The following is a 21,130-nucleotide window of genomic DNA, read 5'->3' on the forward strand; positions in this document are numbered from 1 at the left end:
ATAGAATTTGATGCCTTGCGTAATGGCCCAATTCTCAGCAAATGTGTACTGCAATGTTTGTCAGGTACATGTATGGAGTTAAATCAGGGTCAAAAGTTTTGTACTTGGAAAAAGGAAAACTCAAAACTGAAAATTGTTGTGTTGATCTTGAATTTCGCAAAAGGTAAAAGAATATCCTGGATTGGCTGGCAACCAGTTCAGGGTGTACCGCGCCTACTGCCCAAAGCCAACTGGGATAGGCTCCATATATATAAATGTAGTCAAAATAAAAACAAGGGTGGGAAATGTTTTTCTTTCGGGTCAAAATTAATTTTCAGTCATTCTTTTAAATAAATTATTTATTTTCACTTTTCGTTACCATATATAGTTTGACATTTGAGGTCTTTTTTTCTTTTTGATGTTTCTTTTCAGATACAGATTGTATTTTTTATAGGTTGAAAACTTGTTTTTTAAGTTTCAAATCTTTTTTTCAGTTTCAGATCTTTTTTTTTTCAGTTTCAGACTTTTGACGCAAGTGTTACGTGGGGGCGTGGTACCAACTGAGCGGTGAGTGGAATCATGACTGACAGCTGCACAAAAGTCCTTTAGGAACCTCTCCCAGTGACAGTGTCTTCGGTGAAGATAGGAAGTAAAATAAACATAACTCAATACTTATATACATCATGTTCATGCTATTGACATAATAAGAATTGCAGAGTAAGAATTAATGGTCCGTGTACTTTTCAGCCATTCCTATGAATATTGCCGTGACCGGCAACTTGCCAGTGCTGCCGTGGATCGTGTGAAAAGTTAAAGGACAAATTATGTTCAACTACATGTGTACTTATTCCTGGTATAAATCTGACAGCATTTGCCTCGTACATTTTTATAATCAATATATTACTACCATTTCTTGACAGCAGCCTGTATGTTTTGAGAGTCATGGTTAGGGTTAGGCTGGTCTTGCCGATAATTGCCTATCTTTGGTGACAAAACAAAAAGACACCGTCGTGAAAAGACACAATAAAAATCCAAAATGTTTTGTTTTGCCACTGAAGACAGTTATCAGCATTATCAGCTGAACCCTAACCATAACCCTCAAAACAAACAGGCTGTTGACAAGAAATTGTAGTAATATATTATTATAAAAAATAAAATAAAAAGCACTTGACGGGAACAGAACCCGTTTCGTTATACTTATGAGGCAACCGCCTTAACCTTTATACCACGGATTCACACATTCAGATGAGCAGAATTTGTCCTTTTAGTTCTCACATGATTTACGGCAGCACGCGAGTTGTCGGTCACGGCAATGTCCATATGAATGGCCAAAAAATACATGATACAATTCTTATTATGAATATGGTGCATAAGTACTGAGTTAGATTTCTTTTGTTTCCTACGTTTCCTGAAGGCACTGTCAGTTTGGGGAGTTTCCAAAGCACTTTTGTGCCGCTGTCAGTCATGATTCCACTCACCGCTCAGTTGATTCCACACCCCCACATAATATTCGGCTCAAAAGTCTGAAACTGTCAAAAAATAAATAAATAATAATAATAATAATAAATCTGAATATGAAAAAAGATTTGAAACAAAAAAAAGTTCGGAAAGTGAGAAAAGATTTGAAACTAAAAAAAGATCTGAAAGTAAAAAAAAAAACTGTCAAAAAATAAAAAGATAAAACGTGTAACTGAAAAAAAAGAAATCAAATGTCAAAATATATATGGAAGTAAAAAGTGGAAATAATGTATTCAAATGAATGACTGAAGTGAATCAAAATTATATTTGACATTAAAAAAATGTTTTACACACTTGTTTTCTATTGTGAATACAATTTTATATTTTGTGATATTGAAGTTCTACACATGAATTTCCAGTTTCATATTTAATTTTTTCAAGTACAAAACTTTTGATCCTAATTTAACTCTTTCACTGCCAGACGTTTTCAGAAACGGGTTGTCCCCACTGCCAGCCGATTTAAGCATTTTGAGTGATCTTTCAAGGTCCACAGAAAATGTTGTGTTTGGACTATGGAAACACACATACTACCAAATGAAAGATTGGACTCTCAGCTTTCATCAGAAAACCGAAATTCTCTCTTTTGAAACAAAAAACGGAGAAAAAGAGCTTTTTGTGAAACGATGTTATTTCATGCACTCTAGTGAATTGTACACTTCTTTTTGTCCATGAATGATGCCACAAACACCTAAATAGTGCTTTACTTCTGTAAAACGCTTTCACCAACAATGAAAAAGTGTTTTTTGATTGCAAAATACGTTTATTTCCATTCAACAGTGTAACAATTTGACAAAACAATTTCGCAAACTATTTACAAATGTGTGCAACTGTGGTACTACTTACAATTATGTGGATGTTTCAAATACAGTTTTTCCTTTTGAAACGCTCTCCTGCGTACAAGGAGACGCCAGGACTCGCACACAGTTTACTTTCACTTTCACATTGGTCCGTTTTGCGTGCAAACGTTACACTTTCTTGACGGCCTTTTTTTCCGGGGAATAAAAAGCAAGTAGCAGACTGTACACACTTCCTCCGATGAATATGCATTGGACTCGGGGCACTCTCCGTCGTCCGATCGAACGTCCGCCTGTGCGTGCTCGGTTGCGCTCCGCGTTACGACACCGTAATAGCCGCCGCGTCAGCGGTTCCAATTTCGCCGTCAAGCTCGGATTCACCTTCATCATCATCGAGGATGATCACCGTCGTCATCAATGCACTATTTTAGCGTTGGTCGATGCCTTTCGTCTTGTAAGTGTAGAGCTGCTTGCAAACGCTCGCCATTGCCCGTTCCCTCCTCCATCTAGCTCCATCTAACGTCTTCTACTGCCGCGTCAATGCTTTCCAACCACGGAGTCACCCTCATCTTCATCATCTATGATGATCATCGTCAACAATGTGCTTTTTCAGCGATGCTTTTGGTCTTTGAAAAAAACGTCTCGGGTGTGAGCTCCTCGCAACCGGCCGCCATATTTCCTTTGTCTTCCATTCTCATCTCCTGCTCGACGCTCTAGCTCCGCCTCTACTGACGCCCACCCGATCTTGTCAAAAGAGAGTCATCGCTGCCCTCTAGGGGCCAAAAATAGTCATTAGGCACAACAGACAGACTTGAAACTTTCATCAGACATGCGGAAGGGTTTCCTCTACCCGTTTCAAAAAAAAAAAAAAAAATCATTGGATGACGTCTTTTGACGTCATTGGCAGTGAAGCGTAGGTTTTTACTTGACGTCTTTAAACGTCAGTGGCAGTGAAAGAGTTAAAATTAAGAGCATTCTCAAAAAGTGTAGTTGATACAGTAGAAAAGGTGCAGATAACATTGTTATCCACTTGGGGTCACCATTCTCACATAAATGACTGTTGACATGGTGTCTTACAATAAAATAAAATCCTACACGTTATTAGGTGACGCCCATTACTGAATGAATACATTTCCTCCTATCTGTGGTTTAATTGAAGGCAATAACAACTACACTTCAAACATCCACTAAATGCCTTTGTTTGTACAACAAATCTTTATCGAACTTTCATGTACCATTATCATTATCAGAGATGTATGCAGCATCACTCTAACAAAAGAATTGTTGAACCACTTTAAGATTACAAAATTAATTGTTGACCAATTTTTAAAAAAGAAATAACTTCAATTGGTAGCACACAATTTAATTAATTTTATCTTAAGTGAATAAATCAAGTTTAATTAATTATTAGTTCATTAAACTTAATATATTCACTTGAATTAAGTTAATCCAAAAATTAATAAAAAAAATAGTTCATTAAACTTAATATTTTCACTTTGGATTAAATTAATTCAATTGTGTGCTACCAATTGAAGTTATTTCTTTTTTTTTTCTTGGTCAACAATTCAACTTGTAATACATATATATAAATGCTCCTGTACTACGATGGTCTTCCAGAGTTGACCCGGAAGGACATCAATGCGCAAAAAGATTTGGCATTTGAACACAATAAACTTTGCAAAGTATTTTACAAGGTTAACTAAAATGTTTTCTTTTTTCTTCTATGTCACATAAGGGGCTCGGCTATGTTCAGAGTTATAATGACAAAACAATTTTATTGTGCATTTAAAATATCCAAAACATGAGTATAAGCATGACAACAGGACAAAAGCACATTTGATTTCTACTTACCCGCAATGCTTCATGTTCTGGGGTTTATCCATGCGAATGGCCAATTTGATCTTCAGGTCATTGTCTGGGCAGCCTTTAGAAACAGACATTTTGTGCATCTCAGACTGCTTGGGACTGTTAGGAGTTGGGTGGAGCACAACCTACAGATATTACATTACATTAATATACAATCATATCATATATATGGTACTTTATATACATTATTTTCCATTAATAACCGATCAAAGCTAGATATGCTGAAATGTATGACGATTTTGTGTCTTGTAATGAAAGTATTTACCCTTCCAAGCTCCTTATCCTCCAGGGCCAACACTCCGGTGCTTTCGGTGAATAGCTTTACTTTGACAGCAGGTAAGGGTTGTGTTGTTGTGAAATCTCCTTGGGTTCCCCAACTAGACACAAATTAATTAACAGGTCAGCACAGCTAATATTTTCATTCTCTCATGTAGTTAAATACTTTGTCCAGACCATGGATTCCCACTTTACTTTGGGCGAAGGGAAGACTAATGGCCAGTCCGTCACAAAGGCATTTATGAAAAGTGAGCCTGCACCAGCTGCATGAACAACACTGCCAAAATTAAAAATAAATAAATGACTAAATAAATGAATAAAAGTGAAAATTAAAATGGATACAAAAAATATTAATATTCAAAAAAAAAATCCAAACAATAAATATAAATGAAAATAAAAGCAACTATATATATATATATATATATATATATATATATATATATATATATATATATATATATACAGTATAGATAGATAGATAGATAGATAGATACACACACACTAAGTGCTGCTCAAAAGTTTTTGAACCCTGCAGGCATGGTCAGATTTTTTGTGTAAAATATTAAAATAATAATAATAATAATAATAATAATAAATATTTAGTCATACCCCAATCCTCAATGCTGACATTGAAAATGATGCACTTGAACAAAAAGAATGATAATATTGTCATTCATTATTGAGCAAAAGTTGTTGATTTAAGAAGAACTGGGTGCAAAAGTATGTGAACCTCTCACTTAACCTCTCACTTAATCAGACATTGCACATCCTTTTGCAATGAGAACTTCATCTAAACACTTTCTTTAATGATTTATAAGTCTTTCACATCTACTTTGGGGGATTTTTGCCACTTTTCCCTGCAAAATGCAGCCAGTTGAGAGAGATTGGATGGGCATTCCTTGGTTGTATTGCTGTAATGCTTTGGATTATCTTCTAACAGTCTGTAACTTCACAAAGGATGGCTTCAGGTTATGATCCAGGATTTCACAATATTCCTCTAAATTCATGATTCCCTGGACTATGTGGAGTTGTCCAGGTCCTGAGGATGAAAAGATGAAAAGTCAGCCCATTCTCACCCCCATGCTTCACTCTAGGGTGAAGGTCATTTGCTGGTATGCAGTGTTGACTTTTCAACAAACATGACTGTTTTAGTAGTGACCAAACAGTTCAATTTTGACTCATCTGTCCACAGAAGGGACTTTCAAAAAGCTTTAGTGTTGTCCAGGTACTCTCTGGCAAAGTTGAGATGGGCAGCTTTGATCTTTTTTGTGAGCAGTGGAATGATAAAGCTACATTTTTTTTGATGACTTTATAGCTTTCCTCAGACAGATGTGCTGTCACTACCCACTTCCCGAGTACCCCTGAGATGTCTCTTCCTCTCAGCATGACTGACCTGTATGGGTTCACCTGGGTAAGACTATAGTGATGTTGTTTTGTCTCTGTTTGAGTCAGTGATCCACAGTTTCTTTGCTAAACCTCTCTCATTTCATTGGTCCATTTCAGTGGTTAGTTTAGCTACCAGTTTGTCTTACCTGATCCTACTTGACTGCTTGTTTTAAGCAATGCAGCTCAGGGTTCACTTATTTTTGCACTTACATGAATTGACCAAAAACTCTTTTTAATTAAGTTTTGACTACACAATTGATTTTTTTTTTAAGAAAAAAGAACAATGTATTTAATTGATAAATCTACACCTGTTATTTCATAAAATGTAATGGTTCAGATTAAACAACAAAATCAGGTTGAAACAATTGGAAAGTCCAAATTGCTGAAGAGGTTCACAAACTTTAGATTTTTTTAAATTTCCATTTATATTATATTTATTTTTTGTATTTAATTATTGAATTATATTTTTTAAATCCGTTTTCATTTTCACTTTTATTCATTTATTTATTTTAAACTTTGGCTGTTTTGGTCCTCCATATTTGTGTGCTTCAATAGATAGGTTATTCAAAATCAAACCCACAAGCATTGCATTTCATCTGCTGTATTATCTAAGAAAAGCTTTCTGTGTTGTTAGAAAGTATACGCCATTGAGTAACTGGGTTTTACTGGATTTGTAGGTGTCCAACTAAGAGTGAACATTGAATGTGTTGTTAGTAAAAACAACTACAAATTCTTACTTGTGTCCAACTATTTACCAGTACCCTAAAGTAACGGTACTACACCAAAATTTCCATTTCATTTCTAAACTGCTTTCTAGAAATCTTTCGGGTCAGGATAAGCTGGCGCCTATCCCAGTTGATTTTGCATGAGAGGCGTGATACCCCCTGGCTATTTCGAGTCCTCAGTTCACCTAAGAATCATGTCTTTGGAATGTGGGAGGAAGAATTTCACTATATGGACATATCGACTTTACAGCACAATGATTTTCACAGTGTGACGTTGACTACTTACTTATTCTGTGTTTTTGGCTTGGGAAGGATTTAGAGATGCTTGCATCAACAAACGAGTGTGCTGAATTTAATTTGTTTGTCACCATCATTAATTTAAATTGTCTTTGAATGCACAGCTTTGGCAAGTGAGGTGTAAAGGGGAAAAAGCCTGGCTTGATGTAGGATTTTGTAAATTGTTAGTCTCACATTATTGATGTGAAAGGAGAGCAGAAAATTGCTTGACTGCATATGAAGAGGTCTGTGATTATTTGCAAACAAAGCAAATTCCCAACATGTAGAAATGCTACCTGGCTGTTTTGCGGAAAGCACCTGAGCAAGAGGATTTTTTTTCTCTTGATGGATATAAGATCACGCAACAGCAGGTTTGTATTTCACACAGCCCACGTTGCTGCTTTTATATTTTAACAAGCATGTCTTGCTTAATTTTTGTGTATGAGCACTCCATTGTCTGTAAAAATAGATTATTGTGTCGCATTCCCTCCTGACAAATTACTGTACTAAAAAATATTAACAATAAAATACATTGATAAGCATCCTAATTCCTGAATTAATTCACTCCCAGCAATTTTCATTGAATTTACTGGATTTTGACTGATTTTGAACGGCCCACAGAATACTGTGTTCCATTACTATAAAAACATGGAACCTACCAAAAGAAAAATTAGAGTCTCTTCTTTCATCAGGAAAAAAAGTATATTTGTATCTTTTTGTTTTGCAGCAAATAGCAGTAGAATATAGTTAAATTTCAGCTATATTCACAAACCTGTTGAAAACATTGACAAAATGGCCCTGGCTGATCTCTTATAATCTGCTGCTATCTGCTGGCCGTTTTTTGTAATAGCTACCATTTCTATATATTCATGTCAGAGGCTGCATCAAAGCCTTCTGTATGCTGTTGCCTAATTTTTTTTTTAAGTATTTAAAAACATTTTTAGATGTTTTAGGGTTTGAATTAGTTAAGGTAATGCTAAATACTCTCTCATGCACATAGACCTTGATAGATGAATCCCAGGTAAAATACAATTTTACAATTTACTGTACTCACTTGACAGTGACATATAAATTTACGCTGTCAAGGATGACAGCAGGTTTGATCCATCAAGCTACACTTTAATGTAGGGCTGAACGATTTTAGGAAACATTTGAATTGCGATTTTTTTTGACAGATATTGCCATTTCGATTTAATTTGAGATTATTTTATTCACAATGTACAGTAACATTTCCAAAAATGACATACCATCAAAATATTAAAAGCTATTACTTGAATGATGCAAGAACACAAAAGAGGTTGTGTGAGAGATGTAGTCCTTTAAAATGGCTCAAGTTAAGTTACACAGTACAACTTCATGCCATGTTTAAATATGCAATTATGTGTAATAGTCTATGTAAGCAAATTTTTTTACATTTTGTACATTTTGTACATGTTTTTTTCCAAGTAAATGTAATATTATATATATCAATAAATATCTTCCACATACTCCCATATTTTTGCTCTAGACTTAACTGCTTCAAACTGAGACTGAGGGCTTTGTGATAGCGTGAAATTAATATCATAGTATTAACTCTTTTGTTTTTTTTACTGTTATGGTGAGTGCAAAAGTGTATTTCTGATTGGCGTAATTGTGAAAAGGTAATTATTTTTTGTTAAAAAGAGTCAGAAAGTATTATTCATTCTTCTCTCTGTTTCTCATACAAATCTTGCGGTTTTATGTAAACGTGTCTGCCTTTTATGTACGTAATGAAATCTATTCAACAATTAAAAAACGCTGATTACAAAAATAATAGTCATTTCGAGCCCTATTACAGTATTGATCTCAGAACTCAGTGATGGAAAAGAGTGCAAATACAAGCAAATGACATTGCTGATATGTTTTTTTTTTTAACATTGCTGATATGAATTTACTCGAGTTTGACGTCATGGCTGATGTCAGCCGTCTTTCTTCAGTCTAGAATATGTATTCGTATACGTATTAATTGTAGTAAAAATGTTCTGCTCATAGCTACTTGCTCTCCACCTTAATGCGGTTCTAACCAGATTTCTGTGAAAAGTCTACTGTACGCCCAAGCACTTATTTTGGGTCATTCCCGACTGCATTTCACATGTACGATTAGCATGCTTAGAGATTCCCTTTCGCCTTTGTGAAAGCGCTACTTTTAGTAGGTTAGTTTATTTGTCACCACGGAGGAGAGGATCTGCACCACGCAGTTCGTTGCTGCGACTGTTGTGACTTATTATTAAGTCGCGTTCTCAATCACGGACTGTGTTGTCAACTTGTCAACAGAAGCGTACCTTTGGGTAACTTGGTGACAGCATGGCGACTTTTTTTTTTTTTTAACAATTTCAGAGCTGGCTAGTGTGTGTGTGTGCGTGCGTGCGTGCGTGTGTGTGTGTGTGTGTGTGCACTGTGGCATGTCGCTGATTGGTGAACTTGGGGGATAAGAGCCCTTTAAATAAACCGCAGCTTTGACAATCTCAAAACCGTCTGAGATCGCAATTTTGGTCTCAAAACGATTTATTGTTCAGCCCTACTTTTGTGTATAATAATGTCTGTAACATTTTTGTGCGAGAGACTTGCGTGGGTTTAGAAGCCTCAGCCTGGTCGGTCTGCAGTTTGTGCCCTCCCTCGACCTCCATGGTGCAGTACACGATTCTGTTTGGAGCCAAAGACCTCAGACCCTGCACCTCCATGATGACCACCTGCAACACACAAAATCACAGAATACCACTATGCAAGAGGATGTAAGGTGTCAAATTAAACAGTCCAACATACTTTGAATTTTTGTATTCATCTCTCCTGAAACATTGCTTTTTTTCCCCATGGTAACTGCACAGTTATGATAGAAAACCAAATGGTTTGTTAGTATAAATTCAATGGTATAAAAATATAACCAAAATGATAAGTCTTAGAGGGCTTCACTAGCCCACAGTTGACAAATATTTTTAACATCCACTGTGCAATTTTATAAACATTGCAAATATAAGTATTATAAGTTAGATTTGGCAAAGTTGGCAACATGACAACCTAGCATTTATATCACAGTTTCAAAAGTTTATATATCTATCAAGTACACACACACATACGATTTTTATGAAATTTACAGTTGACAAACAACTGTCCAAAAGATCCTGCACGTGTCACCACTGGCTTGTGTGAATTAACTCTGAACAGCATGACTTCATTTTTTTTTGCTGTGCTATATTTATTCCTTACTATATGCCAACAGCCTGTTTGTTTATTGATCAGCTCATAATAAATTTTTGTCTTTGTGTACAGTCTAATTTAATAAGTAATTAATTTACAATGATTGACATCATTACTATTATTTTATAGATTGGGAATTTTAATGCTGAGATGCATCAAACGGACACCCATTTTGGGGGAATATGGACGTGGCTTATGCAAATGAGTGCACTGCGGGCACGTGCTGTCATTTAGGATGAATTCTGATTCATTCCCGCACACAAGTGCATAGAAAATGGGTCGGTACGCACATGAAGGGAATCCGACAGTGATTTTGCATGTGTTCAATTTGAATATGAACATGAGGGCCATTGAGTGTAGATGTTTGCTAAGACAATGTTGAAAAAAAAATGTTTTTTCCAGTCTGTCATTGACTTCAATCAAATATGTAACATTAGGTGAAGGAAAGTACGATGTCAGTGTATCGTTTGAACTGTATCAAAGTTAGTAGTTGATCTTAGCAATGACAAGAAATGTACTAGGGCTGCTCGATTATGGAAAAAATAATCAAAATTATTTTGACAATAATGGAAATCACGACTATTCAATTTTGGTACAAAACAAGAAAATGTTTAAGCATTTAAAAATATTAAGACCCCCAAAAAATATGTAAACACTACAGTTATGTAAGTTCCTTTTGGACCAAACTGAATTTATAAAAATATATATCTAAAATAATATATATTTATTTATTTATGTAGGCAAACAACTTGAAGTTGGACTGCAGCATGTGCACTGTGCAGTAGGACGATTTTTTGGTACAAAACAAGAAAATGTTCAAACGTAAAAAACTAATAAAAAATATTGAAACAAATACAATTCTTTGAAACACTATATTTACGCAAGTTACTTTTGGATTAAACAAAATTTATTACATTAGTTATTTAAAAATTAAAAAAAGGTGCAAATGTATACATTTAAACAACGCAAATATTAGTATTAATAATCCTTGTTTACGATTATGCTGATTTTGTAATGGTGGAGTGCAATAATTGAAATTGTAATTGAACTTAACATTAATTGCACAGCCCTAAAATGTACTACAATTTCTAATCTGATCTTGCACCTTTGTATATACAAACATATTTAGTGTTCTTGTTTAAACAAAATTAACTTTTTGAAATTGTTAGTTCACATATAAAGAAAATATTTACAAAAAAAAACTGAAAGAAAAAAAATCTCATTCATTCAATGACCGACCTCCAAAGTAAACGACAGCACCACGTCTGATTTGGAAAGGGTATTCTCATCCTCCTGTCCCATGTCCATGATTGATGTGTTGTGACCTCGTTTCAGTTTCTGCAGCTTAAATTCTCCACCTTTGGACACGGGCATGCTCTCCAGGTTGGCCATCAGCAGGTTGACTGATGACCGCAGCTCTTCAATGAACATGGCCTCCATCTCTCTTGAGGCAAACCGAGGGAATCTTCCTCCAAGCTAAGGAAACAATTTGATTAGCTGTTAACAATAACCTGATTAGGGACAATTTATAATTAATCAAATGTAATCAGCCAACCCACAAAAAAAAGCAATGAATGCATTCACATGTACTTGCTATGCACTGGGATGCCACTAGATGTCGGACTCCAAACCCAATTAAGGTTTGTTGTTGTATGTTCTATTCCCCCCACATACCAGGTATATTGTGTCCATAGTGCCAAAACAAATGTGGAAAAACTTTTGAGATAATGGAGGTTTTTTTCACAATGGAATCCCTAAAGAGGAAAATAGAAGTAGAGGACTTGAGACGCTGACGCTACTTTGATGTATTTTGTAAATAAAATTGACAATATCACCCTGGAAATCACCAAAATAGATAGGAAGAAATGTGGGCTGATGAAAAGGCTCCAGGACAAAGTGAGTCAAGGGCAAAACCCTGTTCAGGATCTGATTTTCTATCACATTTTTTACATCAGCAAGCCCTGTGTAAATCTGAATTGGATCTTGATCATGTCCTACTTTATGTAGGACCAAAACTGCCAAATAAATTAATCAATTAATAAAAGTGAAAATAAAAATGGATATAAAAATAGATATAAAAAATCTAATTCAAAAATTAAATTAAAAAAAGTCAATATAAATGGAAATTATATATATATATATATATATATATATATATATATATATATATATATATATATATATAGAGAGAGAGAGAGAGAGAGAGAGAGAGAGAGAGAGAGAGAGAGAGAGAGTATATCCCTAAATAAATAAACAAAAGTAAAAATAAATACAAAAATAAAAAACGAGATTCAAAAAATAAATATAAAAATAAATGTCAAAATAAATACAAAAACAAATATATAAATATAATCAAATATCAATCAATAAATAAGAACGCTCTGCTCTCATATTTATTTATTTCATGCTGCAGACGCTCAGGGGGCGGTTTGGTGTTTTTATTTCTCTTTCTATTAATTTTTTTGTATTTAATTTTTAAAATATATTTGTATCCATTTTTATTTTCACTTTTATTCATTCATTTATTTATTTATTTAGCCATTTATTTATTTTTAATTTTGGCAGTTTTGGTCCTCCATAGTACTAACTCTATAGTGATTAACTCGGTAAATGAAAAAATACAGACAAATTAAGCCTATAAATTAACCTAGGGATACTTAAATTCACTCCCAGCCATTTTCACAGAAGCAATCCCCTTCACTCCTGGCTGTTTTACTAGATTTTGACTGATTTTGCAAGGCCCACAAAATATTGTGTTCTATTGCTATAAAAACATGGAACCTACCAAAAGAAAGATTAGAGTCACCAGGGGAAAAAAAGTATATTTCTATCTGTTTCTGTTTTGCAGTAATTAGCATTAAAATATAGCTAAGTTTCATCATTATTCACAAATCTATTTAGAATCTATTTAGGCTCTGCTGCCACCTGTTGGCCGTTTGTGTAATAACTACAATTTCTTCAACCGTTCTTTGCAGTTGAGAAGCTGCATCAAAGCCTTCTGCAGAGGCGATTCTAGGATCAGAGGTTCAGGGGTGCTCTAAAGACATTTGGAGGTGCTTGGATGGTACATAGAGTAGGGATGGGTACCTTTCACATTTGACCCGGTACTGTTCCAGTACTCGATACCTGGGAATCGATACCGGTACTCAGTGGTACTTTTTATTTATTACATTTTATTAATTTGGGTGGTAGTAAATGTTCAACATTCTTTATTTAATAGTAAAATATTTTTTTAATCAACTTAACAATTACCTTTCTGACAAATAACAAATAAAATATAACTTCATTTAAATGAGCCAGAGAGGACTAGTAAAAGTAAAGGTTTAACATTTTACAATTACTGAAGTATAATTAAGAAACAAAAATGAATATTACAAAAAAAAGTGTGAACCAAAGTTCTGTGCAATGAACAACAGTAAATATCTACAGTAAATTAATAATAATTGATGTTATCTTCGTTTCTTGTGCAGTTTTTCAATAATATAAAGCCTGCCGCGCGATGAGCTCGAAGTTTATTATAGCTTTAAACATATATATATATATATATATATATATATATATATATATACGCTAAAACAATTTGGGGGTGCTATTGTTCACTTTGGGGATGCTGAAGCACCCCCAAAAATGGGCTAAATATGCGTCTGGCCTTCTGTATGCTCTAGCATAAAAAAGAACATGAAAATTGTAGAAATAAGTCTTTGGGACACTTAAAACATTTAAAATAGAACGTATTTATACATTTTGGGGAGTTAAACTCATTTCCTTAATTCCAGCAAACATCTTTACTCTGGACTCCTGCTGTTACTCACTGTACCACTCACTTGAACTTCGGTTAAGTTTGTAAAAGTACATCAAATGAGTGTAGTAACTACAGACGCTCCCCTACTTACGAACATTCGAGTTACGAACAACGGTACATACGAACATGTCTGCGCGCATGTCAAAAAATGTTCGGAAAGAGATGCTGTAAGTTAAATTTTGTATTGCGCACCTTTTTCCGAGTACTGTAGTGCTTCTTTCCGCCGCTAATACCGACGCTTGGCGCTGTGAGAGCTCACCCAGCATTGGAGGCTCAGCAACATGTCGAGGAGGAGGAAGAAGAAGAAACGCCTGTCGCTCATAGATAAAGCCCATCGCACTCTTCGAGCAGCAAGACCCAAATATTGAATGTTGCACAAAGGTTGCAAATAAATTGAATGATGCCATACAGTGCTACCGCATCATTTATGATGAAAAAAAGAAGAAAACTATGCAATCGTCGTTAGATCGCTTCTTTCGGACAGTTTCTAGTAAATCCTCCAAGGAAGATACTCATCAACCCTCATCTTCTTCTCCTCGACCCTCAACTTCATCCTACATTGAAGTTACGGAGGAGGAAGTAACTTTTGAAGCCCATTCCAGCGACGACGAAGAACCTCTCATGATATAAAATCCTCCTCTTCCTCCTCCTCCTCCATCAAATCCTTAAGCATCGAGTACATCTTCCAAAAGTAAGTTAAACTTCATTTTATTTATCTTATTACGTACATGTACATACTGTGTGTGTCTCTCGCTCTCTCTCTCTAACATACGTAGTACAGTACTGTACGTATTCTCTTTAAACATAAATTATAATACAAAATATAGCACTGAAGCAACTTACGAACAAATTCACCTTACGAACGATCGCTCGGAACGTAACTCGTTCGTAAGTTGGGGAGCGTCTGTACAAGTGGATAAGATCTCACAATGGAGAATTTGGCCATCAGTTTTCTGGTTTTGAGAAAATGTACTGACTGAAATCGTTCAGTAGGGATGGGTACCGAAGGCAGTACTTTTTGTGTTATGGACGGATTTGGGTCGGTACTTCCGAGCACGTAAAACCAAACGGTGCCATGTTTCAGTTCTGAAGCATGTCTATCAGTTGTGACTGTGCGGGAGTAGAAGAGTTGATTTTTCATGGCGCATTTGAACGCAACATGCACCAGCGTACTGACGTCACTCACTCGCACAGGATTTTACGTGCGATGAACAAGGCAAGGGTGCGGTCGGGGCTAGCGGAAGCCCGGCCGGTGGTAGTAACGGGCGGTGAGTGGGTGCCAGCGGCGGCTCAGTTGAGAGACCGACAGCCGCCACCTCGGTCTGCCCCTCATGGTCCACGCAACCTGATCTTGGCCCGGTCGCGAATGGCGCGGGGACGCCTACATTTCCGGGTTTGGAAACGAGGGAGATTTTTGCGCCGCCAAGCCAAACAAATATAGTTTATGAAGTATGAAAGCCTCTGCGACGAGCGGAAACTGGCAATGTCCCCGCACAGTCAGCGCACGGCTGAGGGAGGTGTCGGCGGCGGTCTTCCCCCACCGAATGGAATCATGCTGGAATGTATGGGGTACATACCATGAACTTCCGACTTCCGGGTTTTACACATCAGCGCCGTTTCCGGCCACTGCTGGCCGCGTTCCAACACTCGCACTCCCACCCCTGCGCCCCCCAACCGTGTCGGCTATCTGAAATGCTTCGGATACTGAGACACTACACACTCGCACCCGTTGACGGGAACGCGCAACCAGGGGGCACAAAGGCAGAAGCGCAAGTACCGGAAACGGAAACAAAGTTGATGGATAAAAAAGTCGGAAGACCCGCCTCCTCCGTGGCATGTAGCCCATATGGCTTCACCATTGTTAATGTATATAGACATTGTAATTTGGATATACTACCATATTAACCATAGTGACCATATTTAAAATAGCAAAAGATTGTGGCCAAAATGTAGCGAGCATTACAGACCATGTAAATTCAAATGATTAATTTGAATCAAATTATTCTCTTTGTTAATGTCATGTCTTATCCCAACTGTCATTTTTTAATATTTGAGTCCAACGTTGGTTCAAATTTTGAGCTCATCACGCAGCAGGGTTTACGTCCGTGAAAAAAAAATTGCACAACTGCATCAATTATTATTAATTTATATATGTACTGTTGTGCATTGCACAGAACTTAGATTCACACTTTTTTTTATTAGCTTATGTTTATTAATTATATTTCAGCAATTGTAAAATGTTAAACCTTTTTTTTTTTTTTTTACTTATCCTCTCTGGCTTATTTGAATGAAATTTTATTTTATATTTTACTTTTGGAAGTTTTACATATTGAAAGGTAATTTTTGAATAGATTTTTTTAAAAGATTGTATTATTAATTAAATAAACAATGGTGAACTTTTGCTACCACCCAAATAAATGAATGAATACAATTTAACAAATATATTTATTTCTTTTTAAAGAAAAAGAAAGAGAGAGAGAATACAAAAGTACCGAAAATTGGTACCGTTGAGTACCGGTATCAATTCCCATGTACCAAGTATTGGAACAGTACCAGTAAAAATGTGAAAGGTACCCATCCCTACAAATGAGTGTGGTGACTAAAATTGAGAATTTGACCTTTTTTTGAATTTTTCTGGTTTTGAGAAAATATACTGAGTGAAATCGTTCAGTTGGTGTCACAGGGTGATTGTAATGCTTCAGTAATAGCAATTCTACATCAATATCAGCATCATCATTCATCAACCATGATTAGGACATGATGGACATTCATCCTTATTTGCTTACACGGGTGATCTGATCTGCCATTTGTAATCGTCCATCCAGCTCTCTTCTGATCTGGGCGGCCTGCTCATCTGGGTTGTCCAGCTGTTGGGGGAAACCCACAAAAGTGGGGCAGTAGAATTTTAGAAACAACAGTTACTTCACTAATTAGGTTTAAAAGGTCAGTGAGTGTCATAGAAATTGTGAACGTTTAGATAAGTGTCACGAGCTCTAAGCATGTATTTCTTTGAAAACCAAGAAACAATATACTGTACTTTGCTACTAATATGCTGTACACTACTGCCACTACTTTTCACTGAACATTTTGATTGGTTGAAATTGAAAAAAATATTCATAAATGACTTAGTTATCACGCATCAAAGAAAAAGCCATGTTTTGGACAAAATCACAAGAATTGAGTGTTTTTCAGAAAACTGCCATTGTGTAAAAAACATACATAAAAAAAATGATATTGTTATGACTTATTGACTTATTCAAGCCTCTAACTATGTCATATGAAATATTCAAATTAGACTTTATTATTATTATTATTTAACTACTGTATATACAGCATAGTAACTTTTGCTATTAGCATTATACTGCTATTATTGTCCATAAGGGGCTTTTTTTTTTAAACTAAACAAACTATATATGTATAAAAAGGTCTGATGCCACTGAACATTCTGACTGGTTCAAAGTGAAAAAATATTCATAAATGACTTCGTTATCACACTTCAAAAGAAAAGCCATATATATATATATATATATATATATATATATATATATATATATATATATATATATATATATATATATATACGCCTACGGATTAATCTCACGCACACCCTTGAAGGGCACTCTCACACCCTCATGTTTGGAATCCCTCATCTACTGTATAATTGTCAGTATCACAGTCAGATGATCAGTTCAGTCAGGTGTAATATTGGAGACATTGAATACAGGTAGGACAACAGCTCTCGGGGGCCGGAGTTCCCTACTACTGATTTGGAGTGTTCGCTCAACATACCATGCATGTTTTTGTAATGCAAAAGGAAACCGGAGTGCCTGCAGAAAATCTACACAAGCACGGACAGAACATGCCAACTCCACACAGGAAGGCCAGCGCCCAGATTTGAACGCACAACCTCAGAACTGTAAGTCAGATGTGCTAAATATCCGTCCACGATGCCGCCATAAACAGGTGCTCGTCAAAAAATTTGAATATCCTCGAAAAGTTGAATAATTTCCGTAATTCCATTCAAAAAGTCAAACGTTCATAGATTATAGATTCAGGGCCAACAACATAAGTGTTTTCAAGTATTTATTTGTTTATCTTTACATTATTTGAGCTTCCAGCTCATAAAACCCATAAAAAAGGGATTTCAAAAAATTTGAATAATGTGAAGAAATTACCATGCATACTTCCCAGTGTTTTGCATGGAGGGAAAAAGATGGATGGATGGATATATAAAGGGTATATCTTTGGATTCCCTTTGTCTTAATCACTGTCTCGATGCGCCGTGGCATTGCTTGGGGGTCCTGGAAGCCCAGGCTTTATTGATGCTTGCTGTCCTGTACTGTTTTGCAAGAGGAAAACGAGGGCCACAATACAATACTATCAAGAGGAAAATGATGGCCACCAGACTCAAAAACAAAGATCTGACAGCAAGCATCAAGAACGCCTGGGCTTCCAGGACCCCAAGCAATGCCACGGCGCATCGAGGTAGTGGTTAAAGGGACTACACCATGGTATTTTAAGCCCTTCCAAAGTTAACTATAGGCATATAATGATGAAATCTTGCCTTTGACACAATCAGGATATAATTTCTTATGAAATATGAACGCCCACGAAACATACAGATAGGTTTTAAGACGATTTTTAAAATGGACTCTAAATTTCACGGGCTGCTAGATCTCTGCATTTGGTCATGCAAGCCCTCAATTCTTGAATAAACATTTGAAACAAAACGGGTCCTTGCCGCAAGAAATCGTGAAAGAGCAGGGGAGCAGAGAGGTTAGAGCAGGGGTGGGCACACTTTTTGACTTGCGGGCCACAATGGGTTTGAAATTTTGACAGATGGGCCGGGCCAGGAGCATTTGGACCTCGTAGCACAGTAAACACACACAGATGAATGTACAACCCGATTTACTTATAGTGTGCACGAAGGACTGCGCTTTTCAAATGTGCAAAATCCACTTATTTAAAACAACTTTTCCAATAGCTTCATTTTTATTGTTTTAGCTCAACTTTTGCTGTGTTTTTATGCTTTGTAAAGTGACCTTGGGTGTTCTGAAAGGTGCTGTTTTTAAATGAAATGTATTATTATTATTATGATTATTATAAAATAGCCCTAATCCAGGCAGTACGTTTGCCTCAATGAATATGCAAGATGCGGCATTTACACACTATTTGGCAAAGAGGGAGGAGAAATGTAAATAGATTATAATAGCACATACACTGTGATCTGTCAAACCTGGTGATTGCATCTATTTTTAATAGATTTCAATTCAAGGCGTAAAGTTAAAGAAATCAAGATTTATTGAAAAAAGATGATCACTTTCAACTTCACTTCAACATTCAAAACATATTATTACCCAACGAAATACTCAATGTCAATCATTTCTGCTCCACTGCTGTGCATAAAGGCACACTCAATTAAAAGACGCACTTTCAAACTTTTTTTTCATAACAGAACATAAGTAGAAAAACTCACAAATTTCAGTGGGAACAGTGTTGTTGGTCTCCCTTTTTTGCCAGTACATCAAAGTCTGGAGTTAGTTTTGTTGTGGCAATTCTCAGGATAGATCTGAGGTGTTGGTCAGTTAACTTGGATCTGTGACGGCCTTTATTGATGTTCATGATGCTGAATGTCTGCTCACACACGTAGGTCGAGCCAAACAACACCAGCATCTTCTGTGCCGTCCTCCGGAGGTTTGGAAACGCAGCTTAGTTCAGAGAGGCATAAAAGTCATTCAGTTTAAGAGACTTGAACTTCTCCTTCGAAGCAGAGTCGGACTGAAGATCGATCAGTTCCAACTGCAGCTCCGGCGGTGCTGTTTCAGGCTCTTGTGACTGGGGACAGGACACCAGCTGAAGTGATGAGGCAATTTGTTTAAAATCAGAGAAGCGACGGCAGAATTCTCTGTGCAGGTCGTCCAGTGATTTGCAGTATTTATTCGTGTTGTGGATGGTCCCTTTCTGCACGGCTAGTGTGGGGAAATGAGCGAAAGATTTGTTTGACATTTGTCTGGAGAATAAAATCAGCTTGGATTTGAAGGCGCTCACATTTGTGTACATGTTGTGCACAAACTGATCTTTCCCCTGTAGCTTCACGTTCAGCTCATTCAGGTGTGAAAATATGTCCACAGCAAACGCCAAGTCACAAAGCCAGTTCACGTCACTCAACTCGGAATATTCTTCGGATTTTCCCATTAACTCCAAAAACGAGCTAATCTCCTCTTTGAGCTCCCACACTCGTTGTAACACTCTTCCCAAACTTAACCAGCAGACACCAGAGTGGTAAAGTAGGTCCTGGTGACCCGCATCGGTTTCCTCCAACAGTGTAACGAACTGACGATGATTAAGTCCCCTCGCTCGTACGAAGTTAACAAGTTTTACAACTGGATCGACAACGTGATTAAGCTGCAACACAGACTTACACAGAGACTCCTGGTGAATGATGCAGTGAAGGAAAATAACGTCTGCTCAGGGTTTTGCTCCTTCACTTTATCCTGGATCCTTTTCAGCAGTCCGACGTTTTTTCCTGTTAAATTTGGCGATCCATCCGTGGTGACATTGGAAAGTTTACTCAAAGGAAGCTTCATCCTCTCAATGACAGCGGACACATTTGCATACAAGTCCTCTCCTCGCATTTTCCCCTTCAGCGACTCCATGCTCAAAAGCTCCTCAGTTATCTCAAAACTGTCGTTTATCCCTCGGATGAAAATTAGGAGCTGAGCAGTGTCTTTTATGTCGTTACTTTCATCAAATGCCAGTGAATATAACGTAAAGGTCCCCGCCTTTTTATTTAACATGCTCACTATATCTTCATCAATCAGTTCCACACGGCGAGTCACTGTCCTGCGTGATAAACAGATTTTTTCAAACTTTCCTTTGGTCTCCGGACACAAGAGACTTGCTGTCTCTACCATGCATTCTTTCAAAAACTCGCCTTCGGAGAAAGGCTTGCTAGCCTTCGCCAATTTGAACGCCAGCAAAAAACCTGCCCTGGTACTTGACTCCTGAATTGAAGTTTGTCTGTGAAAAAAATTCTGCTGAGCCTGTAAATTAGCCGCCAACCTCTGTGCAGTAGCCTCCCGTTCTTGTGTTGACTGCTTGCTAGCATAATTTGCATGTTTCGTGGCAAAGTGACGGCTGATATTGTACTCTTTAAAAAACGCAACGGCTTCTTGGCATATCAGACATATAGCCGTTGATCGGACTTCAGTGAAAAAATATCGTGTTGTCCACTCTTTATTAAACACTCGGCCCTCACCGTCCACTTTCCTTTTCTTTGGTCCGCTCATTTCTAC

The 21,130-nt window shown here is 36.7% G+C and overlaps 1 protein-coding gene and 1 pseudogene across 4 annotated transcripts in view; both read right to left on the bottom strand.

The window, feature by feature from the left end:
- Positions 1–21,130, bottom strand: part of cadpsa (Ca2+-dependent activator protein for secretion a) — a 186,908-nt gene that overhangs the window by 127,855 nt on the left and 37,923 nt on the right. For all 4 annotated transcript variants that reach the window (XM_077572524.1, XM_077572525.1, XM_077572522.1 and 1 more), the window contains exons 4-8: positions 16,622–16,702; positions 11,273–11,509; positions 9,407–9,528; positions 4,423–4,534; positions 4,143–4,282 (exon numbers count right to left, since the gene is read on the bottom strand). In XM_077572524.1, coding sequence (XP_077428650.1) covers positions 4,143–4,282; positions 4,423–4,534; positions 9,407–9,528; positions 11,273–11,509; positions 16,622–16,702 — 692 coding nt within the window. The remainder of the gene's footprint in view (positions 1–4,142; positions 4,283–4,422; positions 4,535–9,406; positions 9,529–11,272; positions 11,510–16,621; positions 16,703–21,130) is intronic.
- On the bottom strand, positions 19,545–20,632 carry LOC144056527 (general transcription factor II-I repeat domain-containing protein 2A pseudogene; annotated as a pseudogene).

This window comes from Vanacampus margaritifer, chromosome 8 (assembly GCF_051991255.1).
Source record: "Vanacampus margaritifer isolate UIUO_Vmar chromosome 8, RoL_Vmar_1.0, whole genome shotgun sequence".
NCBI lineage: Eukaryota > Metazoa > Chordata > Actinopteri > Syngnathiformes > Syngnathidae > Vanacampus > Vanacampus margaritifer.